We start from the raw sequence: 21,728 nt of genomic DNA on the forward strand, positions 1-21,728 counted from the left end.
CTCGTATTTAATTTTTTTAAGACGGGTTTGTTTTATTTTTATTTGCTTTTCTACAAAAATTGATTTTATTTTAAGTTCTTCAGTTATCAATCCAGCACGGCACACATTTACCAATGTTAACAGCTGCTCTTTTAACTGCAAAATTTCAGTTTGAATTTTCTCTTGTTGTGGAGTATGAAGTTTTGTCGGCTAATCGATTGGTACTTTTGTTTGTGACTTTTAAATTTTTTGAATATCAAATTTAGAAAAAGTAGCTAGTGTTTTATCGATTACAAAATCTATTTTGTCTGCATCATCGGATGTTAACGAAGCTTCTGGTCCCTCATCTGATATTTGTTAATGAGAGGAAGCTTCACTGCAAAGATTGATTATTTGATGTTTTAACATTAGACCAAAAAGACATCAATTGACTTTTACTTTCCATTGTTTTTCGTGTGAGTTCTTTTAAAACTGATTCATACGTCAATTCTTTATGCTTAACTTTATACCACAATTTATTAGCTTCTTTCTGTTGCTCCTGTTTACTTTTTTGTGGCTTTTACTACTTGTTGGTAAATAATTTTGTACTTTTCATTATTATTTATTTTAATAATTCCGCCTTCAAACTAATTTTTAACTGACTATTTAAAGCACAGCTTAAATTTACAAGGTACAATAAATGCAAACGGGGGTTGTTTGTTTAGTTTTGAAATAGTTTATAGTATCTTATTTTTATTATAAACATTTTTTACAAAATAAAGTTTATAAAATTATAAAAAAATACTATTTACATAACAATTTCAAAAATTAATATTTAATACTTTAAAACTTTTAAACTTGTTACCCTTAGCAAGACTGTTATTGCACTGAAGGACTAATTTAGAAAGCAGTAATAGTATAGAACTTATGTCCAATACGTGTTTATAAAATCTTTTAGTTAGCCAACTAAATTTTTATTCCATCTTTTAACAATTCACATTTGCACATACTGCAGCATTTTATTTGAAAAATCAATCTTTATTTTTGCACAATCTAATATAAACAGTAATACACCCTCTGCATCAAGTAGGGATGCGTTGCATCAACCAAGTCTTTCAATTCCAAGTTTTATTGGTTGTAGTACAGTTACTACAGTCTGCACCACTAAATATTCGTCCTCCAAAATATTGTTAATATTGTTGTGTTTAAAATCTTTCAATGCTTTTAATATACATATTTTTACTGCAATAAATTGCTCTAACATGGCAAGAAGACTATTCCATGTAGCGCAGTGTTTAGCGTACTTGCCTCAGAAGCTAGAGATCCATGGTTCAATCCATATAACAACAGTGAGGAATGAGACATTAACTTCCTTTCAAATGCTTTTTATGGTGCTCTGTGATAAGACCGTAAGAACTTCTTGGGACAGCTAAAATTAAAAAAGGTTTTTTTTGGCAATATCATGCTTTTATTAGACAAAGTTTTTCTTATAAATTCTGATTTTGCTATAGCATTGATAGAAAAGCCATCTACAGTTGCCAATTTTCAAAAAATTTCTTTTACAGATTTCTTTTTTGTAAATGATGTAATTTTATGTTATTTTATAAATTGATTTGATTTATTTGTTTGAACTTAATATATTGTAACTTATATATAAAAATTAAATTTTGTATGCTGTATCTTACAACATATAATATTTGAATAAATAAATTGAATCAATTTATAAATCAAATTCAATAATAATATTTGATCTATCTGGGGCACAAACCAAAACTGCAAAATATTGGTGATTTAAATGCCATCTATACTCTATTTTTCTAATTTTTACCAAAATTCATTACAAGAGGGAAAAGGATGTAAATAAAACTCAAATTCCAAGTGATAATCATTTTAGTATCTTTTAAAATGGTAAAATATATGTTAAAAAAAATTACTGGGATTCCCAGGAAGTTTCATTGGAATCGCTGGGTAGAAAGATGATTTTTCACCATCAGGATCCCTGGAAAACGGGATCCCAGGATCCTGTTGGAGAAGCCCTAATTTTATCTCATTATCATTGTATTTCACCTCGTATATATTCTAATTCATCTCACTAACTTTGTATTTCATCTCACTAAATATTGTATTCTTTTTCAGAAGTTAATGCTAGAAACTTATGGAAAGTCTTTTACAATATCATTAACAAAGACCATCATTCCATCTCTCATACATGGGTCTGAAACTATTTGCAAAGAACCATGAATCAAATAACAAAGAATCAAATAACCATGCTATTTTTATTATTTTGTAGATATAGGCTAATTTATTGTTAGACATCCAAGTCACCCTCACTACCATTTAATACTATTAATAGTAATAGTAAAATATTTAGGCTGTGACCAATAATTCAGTGAGTGTACCAAGTACACTTAGACAGCTATATCATTGTTTAGCTATATTATTTAAAATCCATATGTCAAGTTTGCTTTAAAAGAGTTCATAGAAATAGCATTAACAACATCAGAAGGTAGTCTATTCCAGTAAGAAGATGCCCTGATGTTTTTTACTGTTATATTTATTTTTTAACCTTGCTACAGCTTGTGATCTGCACAACATCTTTTGTTTCAATCTTACAAAGGTGTTCTCCAGAAGCTTCTTCAATACTGCCCAGACTATTTAACAAATGCTTAATAGTTTCTTGTTTTTCTGTCTGCTAGATAATGGCAGTTTCCAGTTTTTTCAACTCTCTCTAACTATTGTCTAATCAGTTTTTTACTATTATTAGCAAAGTCTTTGAACCTTTGGTTAATGATATTGTAAAGCAATGATTAAATAATTTTATAACTTCTAAAGAAGATATGAAATTATTTAATCATTCGTTTGTAATTGTTGTATTAAAGTTGTCCTTAATGGACAATTCTCTTATTCATTTCCAGTAATGTCTGGGGTACTACAAGGTTCTAATTTTAGTCATGTTTAGTTCATCATCTATATTAATGATCTCCTGATAATCTTATGAAGTCAATTTGCTGATGACATCCAGTTTATGATATCCGGTTTTGAAAAAAATTCATCACCTTTTGATTGCTTAGAAAAGGCAGTCGGTCTTGAATGTTATCTTTCCTCTTTGACAGCTTTGGTAGCTGGTGAATTTTTAAACTCATTTACTTCTAATAACTATTGTAGTGTGCTGATGTTCTTATATTGATGAATGGCAACTCTCTTACTAAGTCTTTTACTTCATGTCCTTTTTGATTATTTTTCACTATTGACCTCTCATGAAAACCATATACCAAATTCTTTGCAAAGGCTGCTTAATACAAGGTGGGGTGGGAATAAAAGGGTGGTAAATTAAAAATTGCAATAGTTGTCAAAATTGTAAAAGCCATAATAAACAGGTGGATGGGCACTTATATTTTTGTCAGTGAGTTTATGTTTTTAATTTCAAAGACTGGTTTACAGTAAAAGTTTTTTTTTTTAGTTTTAAGATATCTTTGTTGATAGTAAGTAAAAATTAATAAACAAGGGTTCCTAATAAGGTTAGGGTGAGTAAATTTATAAATGTCTTCTCCATTGTATTAAGCACTTGAGTGTGGTATATGCTATGTTTGCCCCTTTTTTTTGCTGTTTATCTACTCTTGATTCCATTCTCTACCTCTATAAATCTCTCATTTGTTCTTATATGGAAAAATGTTGTCATATTTAGGCTGGTTCTACTAATGATGCCCTATTTCTTTCATTTTAAATGATGTTGAACACGCTCTAGCTACCAATCCTCTGGTTTCTGTCAAGCGAGCTATCATCTCTTGTCACATCAATCAATATTCAATCTTGTGTGATTCAGCTAAATTGTATGCTTTTACTGTAGCTGTTCCATCATGCCCAAAAAGCATTAATTCATCTAGCTTTTTCTTTGCACAAAAATGCTTTGGAATTCTTTCCCATCTTATGCTATCTGACTCGTCTCCTGTCAGCAGCTTTTTTGCTTTGTAACTCAATACTTTGTTTTTCTTTAACTCCCAAAATAAGTAGTGGTTGCTTGGAGTCTTTTTAGGAGTTTTGTTTGAAGTTTTTATTTTAGTTCCTTTTATTTTTTCTTTTAGGTTTCAGTCAGAAAATAAATAATATTTAGCTTAGGTCTTTCATTCCTCACAGAATAGTTAATCTAAGTTCTACTAGCATTTTTTAAGGAAAATACATAAAACCATATCATCTAACTCAAAAATATATGAAAATATCTATGTCCTAGAAAGAAATTAATTAAACAATGTTATGCAATAGTTAGTTAATGTTATGCAATAGTTGTATTATTCATTAGTATGAGCCAAGTTAAACTAAGAAATTTATATTTCCACAAGAAACAAAAATGATCTCAATAGATTGTTATGATGCCATCAGTTACAATAAAGATGTCATCAATTATATTAATGTTACCAATGATGTAGATAGCTGTATTAATAATGGTATAAGTTATAGGGCGATGTTTTCAGTTACATCAGTTATATTAATGATGTCATCAGTTTAATCAATGATACCATCAGTTATATTAACCAAATATAACTTGATGATGTCATTAATTGAACTTATGACATCATAGTATACTTACTTCAGTCATGCCATAATGTCAATGATGTTGCCAGTTACATAGTTGATGTCATCGGTAGCATCAAGGATATTTTCATTTAAATCTGTTCCATCAATAATGTCATTGGTTACATCAGTGATGTCATTAGTTATGTCAATAATGATATTATTAGTTATATCAATAATACTTTCTGTTGTACCAAGTTATTTTAGGAGCGAATTTTTAAAAGGTGCTAGTCGCAAAAATAAAAATATTGAGTTTGTTCCATTCCCAAATTTTATATACTGAAATCTATCATTTGTTTAAAATATTAGATCTAATAATAGACAGCGCCGTGCTGTAACTTTTGGGGGCCCTGTGCAGAAACTAAAAAAAAATTTTTTTTCTTTTAATTCGTAGTAATTTATGGTATTGGAGAAGTTTTTCTAATTTATTTAATAGGGGGCCCAGTGCGATTGCACTTGTTGCACTTGCGATAGTACGGCGCTGATAATAGACTTTTGTTCCTTAGAGAGAATATCAATTTCTTAAAATTAATTTACTCGGACTTAGCACCTTTTGAAAATTCACTCCTCATTAATGATGTTCTTGGTTACATTAATGTTGCATAATGTATAATGTATACAATAATATCATCAGTTTTGGAAACTTTTATTTACATACATAAATTTTTGTAACATATTGATAATGATTTTTCTATTATACTTAATAAATATTTTTTGCATACACTTGATAAATATTTTTTGCAATATACTTGATAAAAAATTTTATAATATTCATTTTCTCGTATAAGTATCATTTCAAAAAAATGTTTTACATAAAGAAATGAAACTTTTTTTAAAAAATAATCAAACTTTCCAGAATGGCATTTTTCAAAAGGTGTCTGACTTTTCCATAGGATTTATTTTTTTTAACTAGGTAAAATAAAATTAGAAATCGATATAAATGTTTTTTAATACTGAATTATATTATTAATTGTGTTATTAATTACTATAAGTTTTCTTCTCTTCTACTCCAATCTTAAATTTTATTTAATAATCTTTTAGTGTTTATTTGTTTATGATAATGTGAAATTTACAGCCTCCTCGATTTGGGAAGGGCGGAAATTTTACATGATCATAATTTTTTGAAGGTAAAAATTATTAAATGGAGCTTAAAACCTGTCGATGAATTTAAATTTATTTAATATGTAAATTTATATAATATGTAAAAAAAATGTTTTTTATTGCCTCACATTTGGGTAGAAAAAGCGAATTTTTTTGGGGTATTTTTGTTTCCAGGCTCCAATCACCGCGATTTTTTGCAAAACATTTTTATTTGACATAAGTCTGAATATACTTAAGTTTGGATATTGCATAGTGACTGAAGGTGTCGTATCAGAAACATCAAAAAACCCTGCTTACGTCACAGAAAACACTAAGGAATAAGACCAATAACTAAAATGTACGCAAAAATTTGATAAATTCTTTCGCAGCCGGCACAACTCCGTAAAAAGTTACGCGTGGTTTCTGTTGCGTATTTAAAAAACTCCGAAACAAAAAGAATAACGTGTCAAGAACAGGGTTTCAATTTCGTAAAATTAACTATTACTACTTACCACAGCACCTATTAGGATATTAATTTTTTATTAATGGTTTCACCGTTACATAAATATAGTATAATATTGTACTAGGTTTTTTTTTTTTTTAATATTCCGTTGTTCATATAAAAATAAATAATAAAGTTACAATGAAACTTTTACATTCCGCAAAGAATATATATAAAACAGATAGGGGCTCAAAGAAAATACGAATGAGTCACCACAATCTTTCCATAGAGCCCCTTTAACAATAACATTTAAAGCCCACATGGATTTAGTAAGTTTATAATAAAATATTTTTTCGGAAAAATATTACGTGAAGAATATTCGTTAAAAATTCCGTTGCAATATAAATTTTAAAATCTTTAGTCCAACAAGTTTAAAATAGACATGCTCTAACATTTCAAATATATATAAGTAATATATATAATATATTGGAGTATATAAACATTTAAATATATACACATACACACATCCATGCACACATACACATACATACGTACACACACACACACACACACACACACACACACACACACACACACACACACACACACACACACACACACACACACACATATACACACACATATATACACACACATATATATACACACATGCATATATATATACACATACACACACATATTTATATACACATGTATATATACATACACATATATGGATATATACACATATATACATATACACATAAATACGCACACATATGCAAACATACTTACATGTATGTCTTCGTTGGTATTTGACCGAAGACTGTAAACAAGCCGATGTAAAAGTATCAGAAAATACTTTTGGCAGCAAGTTATTCTTTTATTTATGCATAAATATTAATATTTGAAGCGAATTAAGTTTTGATATATCTACGACTTTCGTATATTTCATTACAGGGGAATAGTTTTCTAATTTCTTTAAATAGTTAATTGCTTTACATGCGTGATTTTGAAAGCTCTGTAACCTTATTAATTTAATATTAGCATAGGAAAGATGACAATGAACAAGACTGAAGTAAAGCATTTTGCGCAATTTATAATCAAGAAAGGCTCTAGATTTATATAATATACTTGTAGCAGAAGATAGGTTCTCATCAAATATTACTCCCAAAAACCTTGTATGCTTTACTCGATTTATTTCATTTTTATTGATTGACAGTTTTGGCAACTTTAAAGGAAGATTAGTTGATTGTCTGATTTTATGGAAGAGAGTAAAACTTGTTTTTTTACAATTTGATTTTAATTTATTAGCTATAAACCATTGGTTAAAGCTTTCTAGTTCAGTGTTCATCGTTTTGAACAATATTTTTATATCAGAGTTGTTGTAGAATAATTTTGTATCGTCTGTATACATAACTGACGATATTTTATGAGAACCTTTATTCATATCGTTAATATATATTAAAAATAATAAAGGTCCCAAGATTGATCCCTGTGGGACTCCGCATACAATATCAAGAGCTCCTGAGTCCTCCAGGACAACATACTGTTTAATTCTATTAAAAAGATAACTTTTACCTACGTATATATTAAGTTTATAATGCTTTAACTTTGTAAGTAATATTATGTGATCACCAGTGTCATATGCTTTAGAGAGATCAATAAATATTCATAGTACTTGTTTCCCTTTATCATAGGACTTAGATATTTTATTGGCAATAATAGCATGTTCAGTAGAGCAGTATTTCTAAAATCTAAAATTGATTTTAGTATAAAAGCGTATTTAATGTCATGTAATCATTAATTCTATTAAAGATTACCCTTTCAAATATTTTTGAAAAGACAGGGAGTAGTGTTGCCTTAAAAAGTTGCCAGTGAAATCAACGTGTTTTGGTTTACTCTGACAAACACGTGTCTATACGAGTTTTAATTTCGAAAGTGAAAGTAAATGTGCCGGCAGGGTTATTTACAACAAAAGGTGCATTATTTATTACAGATCGCTCCCACCCTTTAATAATTACTTTAAATGAAATTAAAAAAAAATTTTTGATTTAATGCGACTGTATTCATCGAAACTTAAAAAACTTGAAAAAAGCTCTTTGCTAAAAAATTTTAAAATTAATATACTCTTATATTAATTTGAAAATAGATTCATTGAAACTATTTTGAAACGTAAAAAGCTGTTAAATATATTATTCAAATACTCGGCCTCGGTTGCTCAGTAAGATTCTTTAAATTTTCTGTCTCATAAGTTAAATGGAAGTATTCTTATATACAAAATGGGAGATGTAAAGCGGATGGAGGGTGTAAAATAAAATCTGTTCTAGTAAAAGTTAAACGTTGATTTGATTAGAAGTTTTTGCGCGCACGACTACGCATTTTTTTTTTTTTGTATTTAACTGGAAACTTTGTTTAAATTTAAAATATAAAATTTTGACTTAAAAAAAAAAAGAAAGTTTAAACGTCAAATATATTCTTAGATATCCTCTGTTGGTTCTGCAGAAGCCGTTTTTGAAGAGGTCGTCAAAAACTTGGAAGCGTTTGAAAAGAAAAAAAATATGTCGTCTGAACTCGAAGGAAAAAATATTATATTTGTTCTAGGTTTTTGTTATGACTATTTTTTATTATTTACTTTTTTAACATCTTTAATGACATTTTGATTTAAACGTTTTAGCTTCTATCGCGATAGCTATTTACCGCTTGTTTTCTGTTTATCGTTTATAACTGTTTTCCGCTAACTTCATTTGTTGTTTAACATTTTATTGTTATTTTAATATTATTATAGACATGAGAAATCTAATTCGTTTTAGGTTTTTTTATTTTTATTTTTTAACTTTATCTTCATAGTTCCTTTATTTTAACATTTTTAACGACGGTAAGCACTACTTAGTTATAAAGTGTTTTTAAGGACGGTACACTTAATTTCTAAGTGATTATAGCGACGGTAGCGACCCTTTGTTTTTAAGTTTTTTTTTTTTTGTTTTTTTTCTTCAATCGGCGCATTTTTTTTCCTTTGAATTTTGCGACGTTTTTTTAGAAATCACAAACACATTAATATGCTTTTTTTTTGAGACACTATTCTCTAATGTTTGCTTAAAACAACAAATAATTCTTGCATTGTTTTAGGTGGTCCTGGAAGTGGCAAAGGAACTCAATGTGCAAAAATTGTTGAAAAATATGGTTTTTGTCATTTATCAACTGGAGATTTACTACGCGAAGAAGTAAAATCTAGTTCAGAAAGATCAGAGCAATTGAAAGCCATCATGGCTCGTGGTGAGCTTGTATCCCAGGTAACCATTTTTTTGTATAATAGAGCATTATTAAAAAGATTAACATTTTTTTACTTTTATAAGATTAGTTCACAGATCTGATCTAGTAAATTAAATTAAAGGATCCAAATTTTGTTTTAGACATTAAATATATTTGTATAGGAAACAATATTAGAAATCTTACGTGATGCAATAATTAGAAACAAGGATTGTAGAGGCTTTCTTATTGACGGTTTCCCAAGAGACGTACCGCAAGGGAAATTGTTTGAAAAAACGGTAAGTTCTGTTTATTATATTTTATTGAGCATAATTAGAAATTTTTTCTATTATTTCTTTTTCTATTCAAAAAGGTGGCAAAATGTAGGTGCGTTTTATACTTTGAATGCACCAATGAAGTTATGACAGAAAGGCTTTTAGGGAGAGCAGCTACAAGCAATCGAGTTGATGACAACTTGGAAACCATAAAGTTGCGTTTAAAAACATTCGAAAATGCTACTCTGCCAGTTTTAGCAGAGTTCAGTGATCGTCTTAAAAAGGTATTTTAAAATGTTAAAGCCTTTTTTTTTTCAAACTTTTTAAAATTCATAAGATTGCAATGTCTTTTTTTAAACTATTTTGTTCTTTGGTATCCATGTGTTGTATTATTTATTATAGGTCAATGCGGAGAGATCTGTTGATCAAATATTCTGTGATGTTTGTAGCGTATTGGACGGGTTGTAGTTAGCAATATATATTTTTCAATGACAGGGTGCATTTATAGGAGCGCGTTTAATAATTAATGTAGATAAAAAAAAGCACTTTTATTAAATAATTTTAAAATTATAATAGTATATTTTTCCTGATATTTTGTAAAGCATGTTTTCTGTATAAAATAATAATAAAGTCTTTCATTAATGTTTATATCAAATTAATATTTTATTTGTTGTTCTATAAGAAGCATAATTACCATCTCTTTACATAGTTAACATAATTACCATGCCTACACGCTTTCTAAAACGTTCACGCGCATTTGAAAAATAAAAACCGTTTAATGAGTAAAACGTTCACGCGCATTTGAAAAATAAAAACCGTTTAATGAGTAACGAATGTGTTACAAATATAAAATCATGTAAACAAATTTTTTCCATTAATGGAAGTAATAACAATGACTATTCATTTTTATTAAATTTACACAATTTTATGTAAAAAGCTTAAAATTAGCATCTAGGGTTGTAAATTCGGATAATTTTTGGCGTTCGAGCTTTATTAACAGTTATTTTACCCTAACATTCATATTAAACCCTTTTTATTGATACGTGTTCTTAAGTTTAATTTAGCAGGATGATGAGCGTTTTCTGAAGACGCTCCATTATTAAAATCAATGGCCTCGTTTGCTTGTTCTCTGTCGTTTGAATCTTTTTCTTCGAATCTATCTCTTTCATCTTCATTTTCATCCTGCTTGAATTCTCTGAACCCTTGCCTACTTTGGTCAATGTTATGGTTTGTGTTTCTTTGTTTCATATCATACGGAAATTTGCTGAAATGTTTTGGTGGTAGATCATTACCATCATCATATTCGTTTCGCTCACTCCCATGACCTACCCAATCAGGAACTGGACGATCTATATACTGACTATGTTTAGGAACTTTAAAGGGGTCTGTAGCATCTATATCTATATAACTTCTTTGTTTTGGATCAGATGCTTTTTTTAAATCTTTTAAGTGATTGTGCATTTCTTTTGGAGACCCTGAATATAAAAGTTTTAAGAAAACAAATGAACATACTTGTGGAGAGGTGATCAATCATAAAAATGAATAAAATTATAAACTCACCATGTGTTTTTACTAAGAAGATTATTAAAAATACTGCAACGAACATCTTTTGTGTTCTATAAGTAAATAATAAATACATATCAGTTCTAAATTCAAATAGTTTCTTCTTTTAGTCAAGTTCCACAACTTGTATTCTTAATCACAAATTTTACTTAGTACATACAACATTACGTTTTTACCCAGGACATTATTAGGTTCTTACCCAAGAGATATATTATTAGGTTTTTTTACCTGCGATAGGTTTTGATTTGATTTATCGGCATAAATTGAGAGTTTTTTTTAGATGAGCACTTTTGATTTTGTAAAAATAACTTTGAAGTTCTATTATAATTCTAATATAAACATGATTTATTATCATTTTAACCAAAGGCAATTTTACGGGGGGGGGGGGGTATTACACTCCCCCATGATGCGAAATTAAAGATAAAAAATAATTTTGTTATAGCCTCAGAGAGTTTTTAGATTTTAATATATATATCAAATAAGTAAAATTAGCTGACATAATATTAACTTGATGAAGCTTGATTAACTTTTTTATAGCAGAAAGGTATTACTATCTTTTTAGTAATTTTATTGTGTAAAGATCTTTCTTTAAATAGATTTTAAGTTGCTTTGCAATGTAATAAATATTTGAAAAATTATGCTGATTGGTCGCTGTTAAAGTTATTGTCCAGTACTTTCTTTGAAATGTTCAAAATTATTCAAAATTTAGCCAATTCTTTTCGGAAAAAAAAAACATTTTTTCGAACAGCGCATTCCTTGATACGCTTCTTAGTTGTTAACCACTACCTCTATTTGGTGTAAAATTATATATTCCCTTTTTTTTTTTTTTTTTTGCGCATGTCACAATTACGTCTGAACACAGGTTGATACATCTCAAATAAGCATGTGTGGTGTGACGCACTTTTTAACAGATAAAAAAAATATTTATTAGGGAGTCAAGGTTAGGGTATCAGTGGCGCATCTAGCATTTTTTAATCTTTGAGATAGCAAACTTCCAGACATGGAGCTAACTCCAAACATTTATATGTTTATACTTATGTCAAATAATGTGGGTTTAGAAAAAATTGTGAAGATTGGAGGCTGGGAACAAAAAAGCCCCAAAATTTTTGCTACACCTGCCCCAAAAATGAGAGCAACAAGTTGATGAAATATTTTTTGTGCTATTTTCAACTAGACTTATATTCATAGATAATTTTTAAGTTTCATAGTATTATCTCTAAGCGTTCAAAAATTATGACCATGTAAAAACTACAACCCCCTCAAATTGAGGGGGGTTTAAACTTTATATGGTCACAATTTTTGAACGCTTAGAGATAACACTATGAAACTTAAAAACTATCGATGAATATAAGTCTAGTTGAGAATAGCACAAAAAATATTTCATTAACTTGTTGCTCTCACGTATGGAGCAGGTGTTGCAAAAATTTTGGGGCTTTTTTGTTCCCAGCCTCCAATCATCGCAATTTTTTGCAAACCCTCATTATTTGACATAAGTATAAACATGTAAATGTTTGGAGTTAGCTCCATGTCTGGAAGTTAGCTATCTCAAAGATCAAATAATGCTGGATCTGCCACTGGGTATAGGAATAATTTTTAAATTAGAACAACCTGACCCTTGCCTAAACCCTATTTGAACCAACAGTACCCTAAATCTGACTCTAACCATGACCTCCATTACCCGAATAATATTTAATGACTGAAAAATAACTTAATTATATTATTTTATCAATACTATAGTTATATTTTGAATTATGCTGATTAATCAAAGCTGAACTGTAAAGTTTTTTTAAATATTTTTATTGCTATCATTTTGTTGCATCATTTTTGTTTTTTCACTTTTCAATGTTTAAAACAAGACTTTCACTTGAAATGAGCGCTTTTTTCTAGGGGTGTTTCATATTAATTAGTTATTTTAAAACTTATACATAGGCACACCATAAAATAAGTTTTGGCGCTAAAACTGCTTTTAGACTATGTTATTATAGAATCCAGTTAGTGTTTTTTTTTGTTTTGTTTTGTTTATTATTTTTACATTTTTTACATTTTACATAATTAACGTAATTATGATAATTATGAGTACAAATAGTAATAATAAATGTATTTATAAAATATTTGGTTTGAATTAGAAAAAGTTTCCTTGTTTAAATTTTAGCTTTTAACTTTAATTAAGTAAAAGTTTTTAACTTTTATTAATTAAAAAGGTCTACTGCAAATCCACTGCAAAAATGTTTACTAGGTCTAATAATTTATTATTCATCTCAACATCATGATTAAATTACTACATTTTGTAAATATAAAAGATGGTTCATTATACATTTTGTGGTAGCAATGTTAAAGAACAAGCTTTCTGTCGTTTTAGAGTCTTTTTAAACGAAATATTGATTTTGCAAATATACCGAATATAAATCTGTACATTCTGAACAAATCTAATGGCTTATTATAAATTCCATGTCTATTGTGTCTATTTATAAATTTGATTTTAATATTTTTGAGTATTATTTAGATGAGGATTTAAAAATAACCAGAATTTATTGTTTTGAATAGTGTAATCGACGTGTAGAACTGTGTGATTATTGTTTTAAATTGTAGAAGTATCGTTATGAATTTTTCGTCATGCATTGTATGTTGTTTTTTTTTATAATATGATTGGAAAAACCAGCAACTGTAAAGCTAATCTTTTTGACAGATGGTAACGCTTAAAGCTCCACTTTAGTTATAAATCTTACGATAAGATTAACTTCTAAGGATAAAGTAACTTACTTAAGTAGTTTTCATGCTTATTTAATTGCCATTTTTGATTGAAAAAAAAGCTATGAAAAACGATTAAAACAATGCCAATTGAAGTGCATGGTCTATAATAAGTATTACGGTCCAAGTCGTTTTCATTTAAACTCGTTTTTACTGAAATTATCTAAGTTTCTAAGAAGTTTTTACATAGCATGTTTGTTTTAAGAACAAATATTTTAAAGTCTCATTTTTAGCTCTAATTAAGTTAATTAAATACAAAAAAGATAATGTATACCTTTGATGCAGCGCCATATTGTTTAATACAATAGATTATTTAAAAACATAACCGGGCTGAAAATGAGCCTCAAGAATCACTGAGCGGAGCAGGTGCGTAATGCACAATATGATTAACGCCGCAAACAAGTTTTAAAACGAACTACTTGTATTACCCGTTTCATGAAAGGACTTTCTGTGGTTTTAAATTAATTGTGTTGAGGGATAACAAATATAAATAGATCCTAAACTCTGTACGTCAATAATAAATAATTGATGTTATTTTTTATTATCGTAGTATATATTTCTATTTTTTATTATTATAGTATATTATTATTATAATCTAAGTATAATTAACTTTATTATGTACCGTAAAAAAACAAGAAGAATGTTAACTAGAACAATGGTCACCACCTAACTAAAAGAAAGAATGCCAAATAAAAGACTAATTTGAAATCTAATTAAATATCAAACAAAATATAACTAACAAAATCTTATAATTATTATCTAAAATTATATTAAAAATCTAATTAAATATCAAACAAAATATAACTAACAAAAACTTATATTAATTAAAAATATTTACAATAACTACATAAATGTTATTTATTTAAACTACATAAAGTGACGATTAATAAAATACGTTGCTGTTTGGTTTTTAGGTTTAAAGGCGCATATAATTTTTCACACCGTAAATAGTACAACTATTAATGGTATTGAACAATATTAAATTAATAATTAACTATAAATAAATAAAAAATAAAAAATAATTGATATTATAGTACCACTTACGGCACAGAGCGTAATAACATCGTACAATAGCATTTACAAAGGTGTTTTCAAAGAGACAACCACAACTTATTTTTTAAATGCACTTTAAAAAAATAATTCCAGGATGCCTCAACTTACAAGCTGCGCAGATACAGACCTTATATGAGATAAATAAGTATAATTTAAATATATAATACAAGATATATATATTTTTTTCCTTTTTCTTTGTATAATAATTACAATGAGATGTAAGTATAAAACAAATAGCCGGAGCAAAAAGAGGACATATACTGTCTTATCGCCGAGCCCCGTTTACATTACCGCCGTTAGTTAATATTAGGGATGTACCAGAATTCCTGCCGGAATTTTTTTCTTATAGATCAATTCTCTTCTGGCTAGACTTTAAAAATTTTATACTTTTTTTTATGACATTTGACACAGCTGTGTAAATAAATTAAAAAATAATTATCCTACAGAGCAATGAAGAATGAGCAAAGAAAAGCAGAACAAGAAATAAATATAATAGCTACAGAAATAAAAAACAAAGAATCCATGGATGACAAAGAATCCATGGATGACAAAGAATCCATGGATGACAAAGAATCCATGGATGACAAAGGATCCATGGATAACAAAGGATCCATGGATGACAAAGAATCCATGGATGACAAAGAATCCATGGATGACAAAGGATCCATGGATGACAAAGGATCCATGGATGACAAAGAATCCATGGATGACAAAGGATCCATGGATGACATAGGATCCATGGATGACAAAGAATCCATGGATGACAAAGGATCCATGGATGACAAAGAATCCATGGATGACAAAGGATCCATGGATGACAATAACTTTAATTAAAGCATCAAAAAGAAAACAAAAACTTTACGTAAAATTTTTAAAATCAAAAAATAAAAATGATGAAAAAATCTACAAAAATTATAAGAAGTTCTTTCAACATAATATAAAAGAAGCAAAAATAAGATATTTTTCTAATCAGCTTGATAAGCATAAATTCGATATAAAAAGGACTTGGGCTGTTATAAACCAACCACAAAAATTAATTTCCGATAAAAAAAATTATAACTAGTGAAATCAATATATGTCAAGAATTTAACAAATATTTTGTAAATGTAGGCCCCTCTCTTGCTTCTAACATTGCGCAACCAAATAAAACAATTAATAATTTTTTGGGAGAAAAACTTAACACTAGTATAAATAATGAAAAGATAACTAAACTTGAATTTAATAAAGCAATTTTTAAACTTAAACGCAACAAGTCCTGTGGATATGATGGTATTTCCAGTAATGTAGCTATTTATGTTATGTACAGCATTTGTAAACCATTATTTTACTTAATATCATCTTCATTTGAAAATAGTATATTCCCTGACAAACTTAAATTAGCCAAAAGTAATCCCATTCTCAAAAAAGGTGATAGCAATAATATTTCTAACTACCGACCTATTTCTCTACTCCCAGTTTTTTCAAAAGTATATGAGAGAGTAATTTATAATAGAGTTAATAAGTACTTTACATTAAACAATTTATTATACAAAAATAAGTTTGGATTTCAAAGCGATTGCTCTACTGAACATGCTATTATTAAACTTGCTGACAAAATATATAAGTCGTTTGATAGTGATGAACTGGTATTAGGAGTTTTTATTGATCTTTCCAAGGCCTTTGATACAGTTGATCACAGTATTTTACTTTCCAAGCTAAAATATTACGGCATAATAGGCTCAACATTTAAGTGAATTCAAAGCTACTTGTCTAACAGAAAGCAATTTGTACTACTAGAAAAGTCAGGAGCTCTTGATATTAGGTGTGGAGTTCCTCAGGGTTCAATCCTAGGTCCATTATTGTTTTTAATATATATTAACGATATGCATAAAGCTTCTCAAAAAATATCTACAATTATGTATGCTGACGATACAAATTAATTTTTTAATCATCCTTATGCAAAGACTTTGTCTGAAACTATGAATATTGAACTCAAAAATTGCAACCTCTGGTTTATAGCACATAAATTATCCCTAAATTGTAAAAAAACCAGCTTTATTCTATTTCATAAAAAATACAATCAATTAATTTTCCGTTAAAGCTGCCTAAACTGTTTATTAACAAAAATCAAATTAAACGTGAAAAATACACCAAATATTGGTCTTCTTGAAACAAAGGTGGCCTCTGTAATAGGTGTTTTGTATAAGTCAAGACCTTTTTTCGATAGTAAATCACGTAATATGCTTTACTTTATTCTTGTACATAGTCAGCTTTTGTACGCAAATATTGTATGGGCCAGCACCCATAAAACTAAATTGCTAAATTTGCAAAGTCTGCAAAACCATCCATGCAAAGCAATTAATTATTTAAATAGGTTAGTAAACCCGGCCCCAGTGATGAAAAGCATGATGGTTCTAGATATTGAGAAACTTGACACATTACAGATATTAATTTTTATGTATAAGTATAAAAACAATCTTCTACCAAGCGTTTTTTCAGATAACTTTCTTATATCATTTTCTGAAAAATATAATCTGTGTTCAAATACCAGGAACGACTATCAACTAGGAAAAACTAAATCACAGCAGTCAAGTTTTCTAATTACAAACCGTGGCCCATCAATATGGAATCGTTTTCAAAAAAAAAATAAACAACAAACTAAAATGCATCTCCTTAATTTCTGACATATATATTATAGTTTACAGTATTTGTTTTCAGATTTTTTTGTATTTTTTCTTTTTATTTATCTTTTATTTTTTTCTTCTTCTTATGTGTTTTAATTTTATTTAATCTATTTTTTTTGTGTGTTTTTTACACACACAAAAAAAAAGAGTTTTGCTTTATTAAATTTTTTATTTTTCTTTAAAAATTAAAGTGTTTTTTTATTTTTATTTCAATGAGTGACTAAAGAGGCTCTATGAAAAGGTTGTGGTGATAAACGCATCATCCTTACCCTCTTTGAGTCCCTGACTGATTATAACAGTATATATATATTATAAATTAAAAAGATTAAAAACGTTTTTTATAAAGGTTTTTTATGTTAACGATGTTATTTATTTTATATGAAAAATTGTAATATTGTTTAATCAGCGAAATAAAAGTTAAAAATAAATAAATAAATAAATAAAAAAGTAAACGTAGGTAAAAAAAAAACAAATGCAATTTTTATAAATGTATTTGCAGTACTAATATTTCTGCAAATAAAATTACATTTGTATTTTTTACCTAGGTTTACCTTTAGTTCTTCATTGCTCTGTAGAATAATGATTTTTTGATTTATTTACACAGCTTGTGCCACAAGTCATAAAAAAAAGTAAAAAAAAATTCCAGTCAGAAGCGAATTGATCTAAAAAACACGAATTCCGGCCGGAATTCGGGTACATCCCTAGTTAATACTATTTCAAAAATTAACAATCAAACAAAAAATTAAAAAAAAAAAAAGAAATCAAGTAAATTACTAATTCAACGCAGATACTACAAACGCTAAACAATATGATAAAACATTAAAAATTTATAGTATAAAATAAAAATACTATAATTTTTTTTATTTTAATACGAAATAAAAGGCAGAGGATCAACACAAAAACGAGTAGTGATGACTTTTTCGGTTTAGTTTTTTTTTTTCTTGTTTTAAAAGAGATATTTAAATTCAAAATTTTTTCTTATAAGAAACGTTCTACATTCTCTTTTGAATTTTCTAAAGAGAAATTCAGAAGAGTTTTAGTTTTAATAATATTTTGAATTTTTCCATAGAAATGGTCCACGATATTGGATTTGAAATGAATTGAGTTTTAGATAAAACCGTGGAATAACAAATTTATCATTTAAAAATTTAAAAGTTTATGAGAAATTTTGGTAAAGTAAGAGTAAAAGATATAAGGAGATAAACCACGCTTTGACTTAAACATGAATAAAGATATAAGGAGATAAACCACGCTTTGATTTAAACATGAATAAAGATATAAGGAGATAAACCACGCTTTGATTTAAACATGAATAAAGATATAAGGAGATAAACCACGCTTTGATTTAAACATGAATAGCATAACTTGGTATATACAGTCGACTCTCGATATCTCGAATACTTGATATCTCGAACTTTTGAGTATCTCGAACTTTTTTAGCGGTCCCATGGACATAACGTACTAGTTTAGGCTAAAATCCTCTCGATATCTCGAACCTTATTATCTCGAACTTTTTGGTATCTCGAACAATATTTTCGGTCCACAGGGCAATTTTCTCTCGTTATCTCGAACTTTTCAACATTTTTTTTTTCAAAAATGTTTTAATAAAATTTAATTTTTTTAAATTCCAATTTTCGAAAAAAAAAAAAATTTAATTCGATTTTTAAATTCGATTTTTTTTAAGAATCGAATTTCTGAAAAGTTTTCCTTTAATATATAATTTATTCTTTTTGTCAAACGCAGCAACATGCCGCTCGTTAAACGAAAACTCACGAACAAATCTATAATAGAAAAATGCAAGGCATTAAAAGACCCAGAGACTGGGACGTCTAACAAAGAGGTTGCCAAAAAGTATGGAGTCTGAAAGAACACATTATCAACCTGGATTAAAAATAAAACCAAGTTATTAACCTCACTGGAAAAAAATGGCACAAAATCTAAACGGAAGAAACTTCGTAGTGGTAATTTCAAAAATGTAGACAAGGCCATATACACGTGGTTCGTTGCAAAAAGAAGTCAACGAGTACCAATTGATGGTACCATACTAAAAGAAAAGGCACTAAAATTCGCAGAAGCATTAGGAGAGTTGGATTTTAAAGCATCTGATTGTTGGTTTCATAATTGGAAAGAAAGGTCAGTTAAATTTTGTCAAATCTTATTCAATTTTAATATAAACAAATAACATGTATCTGTTTATATTTAATTTATTTAGTTTTTTAAACGTGTAATTAAAATTCAATTATTCTGTTCCTATTCTTAGGAACGGCATCAGCTTTAAAATAATCTCAGGCGAAAGTGCCGCCGTGACGAATAATATGACTGCTTCGTGGAATGAAACTACACTTCCAAGATTGCTTTTGAATTACAAGCTTGAAAACATTTTCAATGCCGATGAGTTTGGACTATTTTACCAGTGCCTACCAAACAAAACATACCATTTATCACGAGAAAAACGTTTTGAGGGAAAAAATAGTAAAGTCAGACTAACAGGCATAGCAGCAGGGAGTGCAACGGGAGAAAAATTACCTATGTTATTGGAAAATCTAAAAACCCACGGTGTTTTAAGCACATTAAACAACTTCCTTGCACATATAAAAATCAGCTAAAAAGTTGGATGACCGGAGACCTTTTTACAGAATGGGTAATGAAACTTGACTCATTTTTTCGTGCTAAAGACAGGAAAGTAGCACTCCTGGTGGATAACTGTTCTGCCCACCCACTCATTGAAGGGCTAAGCAACATCAACCTAATATTTTTCCCCCCTAACACCACATCTGTCCTTCAGCCCATGGATCAAGGCGTAATACGAAGTCCTAAAGCTCATTATCGTCACAAAATTATGCGTTTGTGTATCAAGGCTGTCGATAATAACGAACCCATGCTAAAAATTTCTATACTTCAAGCAATGAAAGATCTTGTTTCTTCGTGGAATGCTGTGTCGAAGGAGACTGTCATCAACTGCTTTAAAAAAGCTGGTATCAGCAAAACAAACAAGAGTATTGAAGAAGCTGATGATGATCATTCTTTTAAATTTTTGACAGAAGAACTTAACCGTTTGCGAGAGTTTGATCCTCGTGCCGTCCAAGAAGATCTCTCAGCGGAATCTTACATTGGTTTAGATTGCGATGTAGTAACCACCGGTTCACTTGCTACTGATGCTGAAATTATTGCTCAGATTTTAGACCCTAATTTTGAAAACGACGATAATGAAGTTGAAGATAGCGTTGACGAAGCTATTGACGTCGAAGCCCCGCCACGCCCATCTGATATTCAATTAGAAATTGCTTTTGAAACAATTCAAAATGCTTCGCTATACAGCTCAAAATACGGAAATGAAATACAATCCCTAGCACTAAAACTTGAGGATTTAATGAAGATGGAAAAGATGGATAATTTAAAGCAATATCAGATAACAGATTTTTTCCAAAAGTTGTAGTTTTTGTTGTTAATGATTTTTGTCAGAAAAATAACTTGTTTTAATGAAAGTCGGGCACTTTTATTTATTTTCAACCCTTTTCTTGATATCTCGAACTCTCGATATCTCGAACTTTTTTTCCGGTCCCCTTAGTGTTCGAGATATCGAGAGTCGACTGTATTAAGCTTATAAACATTGAGTGCATTAGTTTTCTTTAAAAGAGATTCTCCGTTAACAGTTCTGTTAACGCCAAATATAATCCTGCATGCGTTTTATTTTTTTATAAGTTTTTTTAAGTTTTCCATTGTTAGTACTTCCCCATGCAATATTGCAATAGGAAAGATAACTATAAATAAATGAATTTTTTTTTTTTTAAAGACTCAATATTTAGACAGGTTTAACTCTATATAGCACAGAAATATTTTCAATAGATTTAATATGATATTTCCATGATATAAATTCATCTAATGTCGCTCCAAGGAATTTAAAAGTTGATTTTATTTAATAACTGTATTATTTATAAACAGATTGGGTAATTTTAAAGGAAAGTAACCTCTACTAGGTTTGTGGAAAAAAATAATATTAGTTTTCTCTACTTTTTATATTTAATGAAAGTTTATTACTTTATAAAATTATTAAAAAAATAATAAATATAAAATTAATTACCCAACTTTGTCGATTATCCTGTCTAGAAATAAAATCTAGATTAACGT

At 28.6% G+C, this 21,728-nt stretch overlaps 3 protein-coding genes across 3 annotated transcripts in view; 2 read left to right on the forward strand and 1 right to left on the reverse strand.

Annotated features, from left to right (window-relative positions):
• Positions 1-10,228, forward strand: part of LOC100215094 (adenylate kinase isoenzyme 5) — a 43,820-nt gene extending 33,592 nt beyond the window's left edge. The window contains exons 15-19 of the mRNA XM_065790864.1: positions 8,533-8,653; positions 9,179-9,342; positions 9,484-9,597; positions 9,672-9,857; positions 9,976-10,228. Of these exons, the coding sequence (XP_065646936.1) occupies positions 8,533-8,653; positions 9,179-9,342; positions 9,484-9,597; positions 9,672-9,857; positions 9,976-10,041 (651 nt within the window). The 3' untranslated portion in view covers positions 10,042-10,228. The remainder of the gene's footprint in view (positions 1-8,532; positions 8,654-9,178; positions 9,343-9,483; positions 9,598-9,671; positions 9,858-9,975) is intronic.
• A 163-nt stretch (positions 10,229-10,391) lies between these two features.
• Positions 10,392-14,325, reverse strand: LOC101240922 (uncharacterized). Its single transcript, XM_065790865.1, has 3 exons — positions 14,159-14,325; positions 11,134-11,189; positions 10,392-11,048 (listed from the first exon to the last, which is right to left on the reverse strand). The coding sequence occupies exons 1-3, from the start codon at positions 14,173-14,175 to the stop codon at positions 10,591-10,593; spliced, it is 531 nt and encodes a 176-aa protein (XP_065646937.1). The 5' UTR covers positions 14,176-14,325; the 3' UTR covers positions 10,392-10,590.
• A 4,643-nt stretch (positions 14,326-18,968) lies between these two features.
• Positions 18,969-21,085, forward strand: LOC136076933 (tigger transposable element-derived protein 4-like). Its single transcript, XM_065790863.1, has 2 exons — positions 18,969-19,733; positions 19,861-21,085. The coding sequence occupies exon 2, from the start codon at positions 20,215-20,217 to the stop codon at positions 21,034-21,036; it is 822 nt and encodes a 273-aa protein (XP_065646935.1). The 5' UTR covers positions 18,969-19,733; positions 19,861-20,214; the 3' UTR covers positions 21,037-21,085.
• Positions 21,086-21,728: the final 643 nt, after the last annotated feature.

The sequence above is a fragment of the Hydra vulgaris genome, chromosome 02 (assembly GCF_038396675.1).
Source record: "Hydra vulgaris chromosome 02, alternate assembly HydraT2T_AEP".
Lineage (NCBI taxonomy): Eukaryota > Metazoa > Cnidaria > Hydrozoa > Anthoathecata > Hydridae > Hydra > Hydra vulgaris.

Excerpts from the sequence above, each read along its gene's own strand:
- LOC136076933 (XM_065790863.1), top strand. The coding sequence starts at position 20,215 with ATGACCGGAGACCTTTTTACAGAATGGGTAATGAAACTTGACTCATTT.
- LOC101240922 (XM_065790865.1), bottom strand. Across the intron at positions 11,049-11,133 it reads CTTCTTAGTAAAAACACATG|GGTCTCCAAAAGAAATGCAC; the intron begins GTGAGTTTATAA and ends TTTTATATTCAG.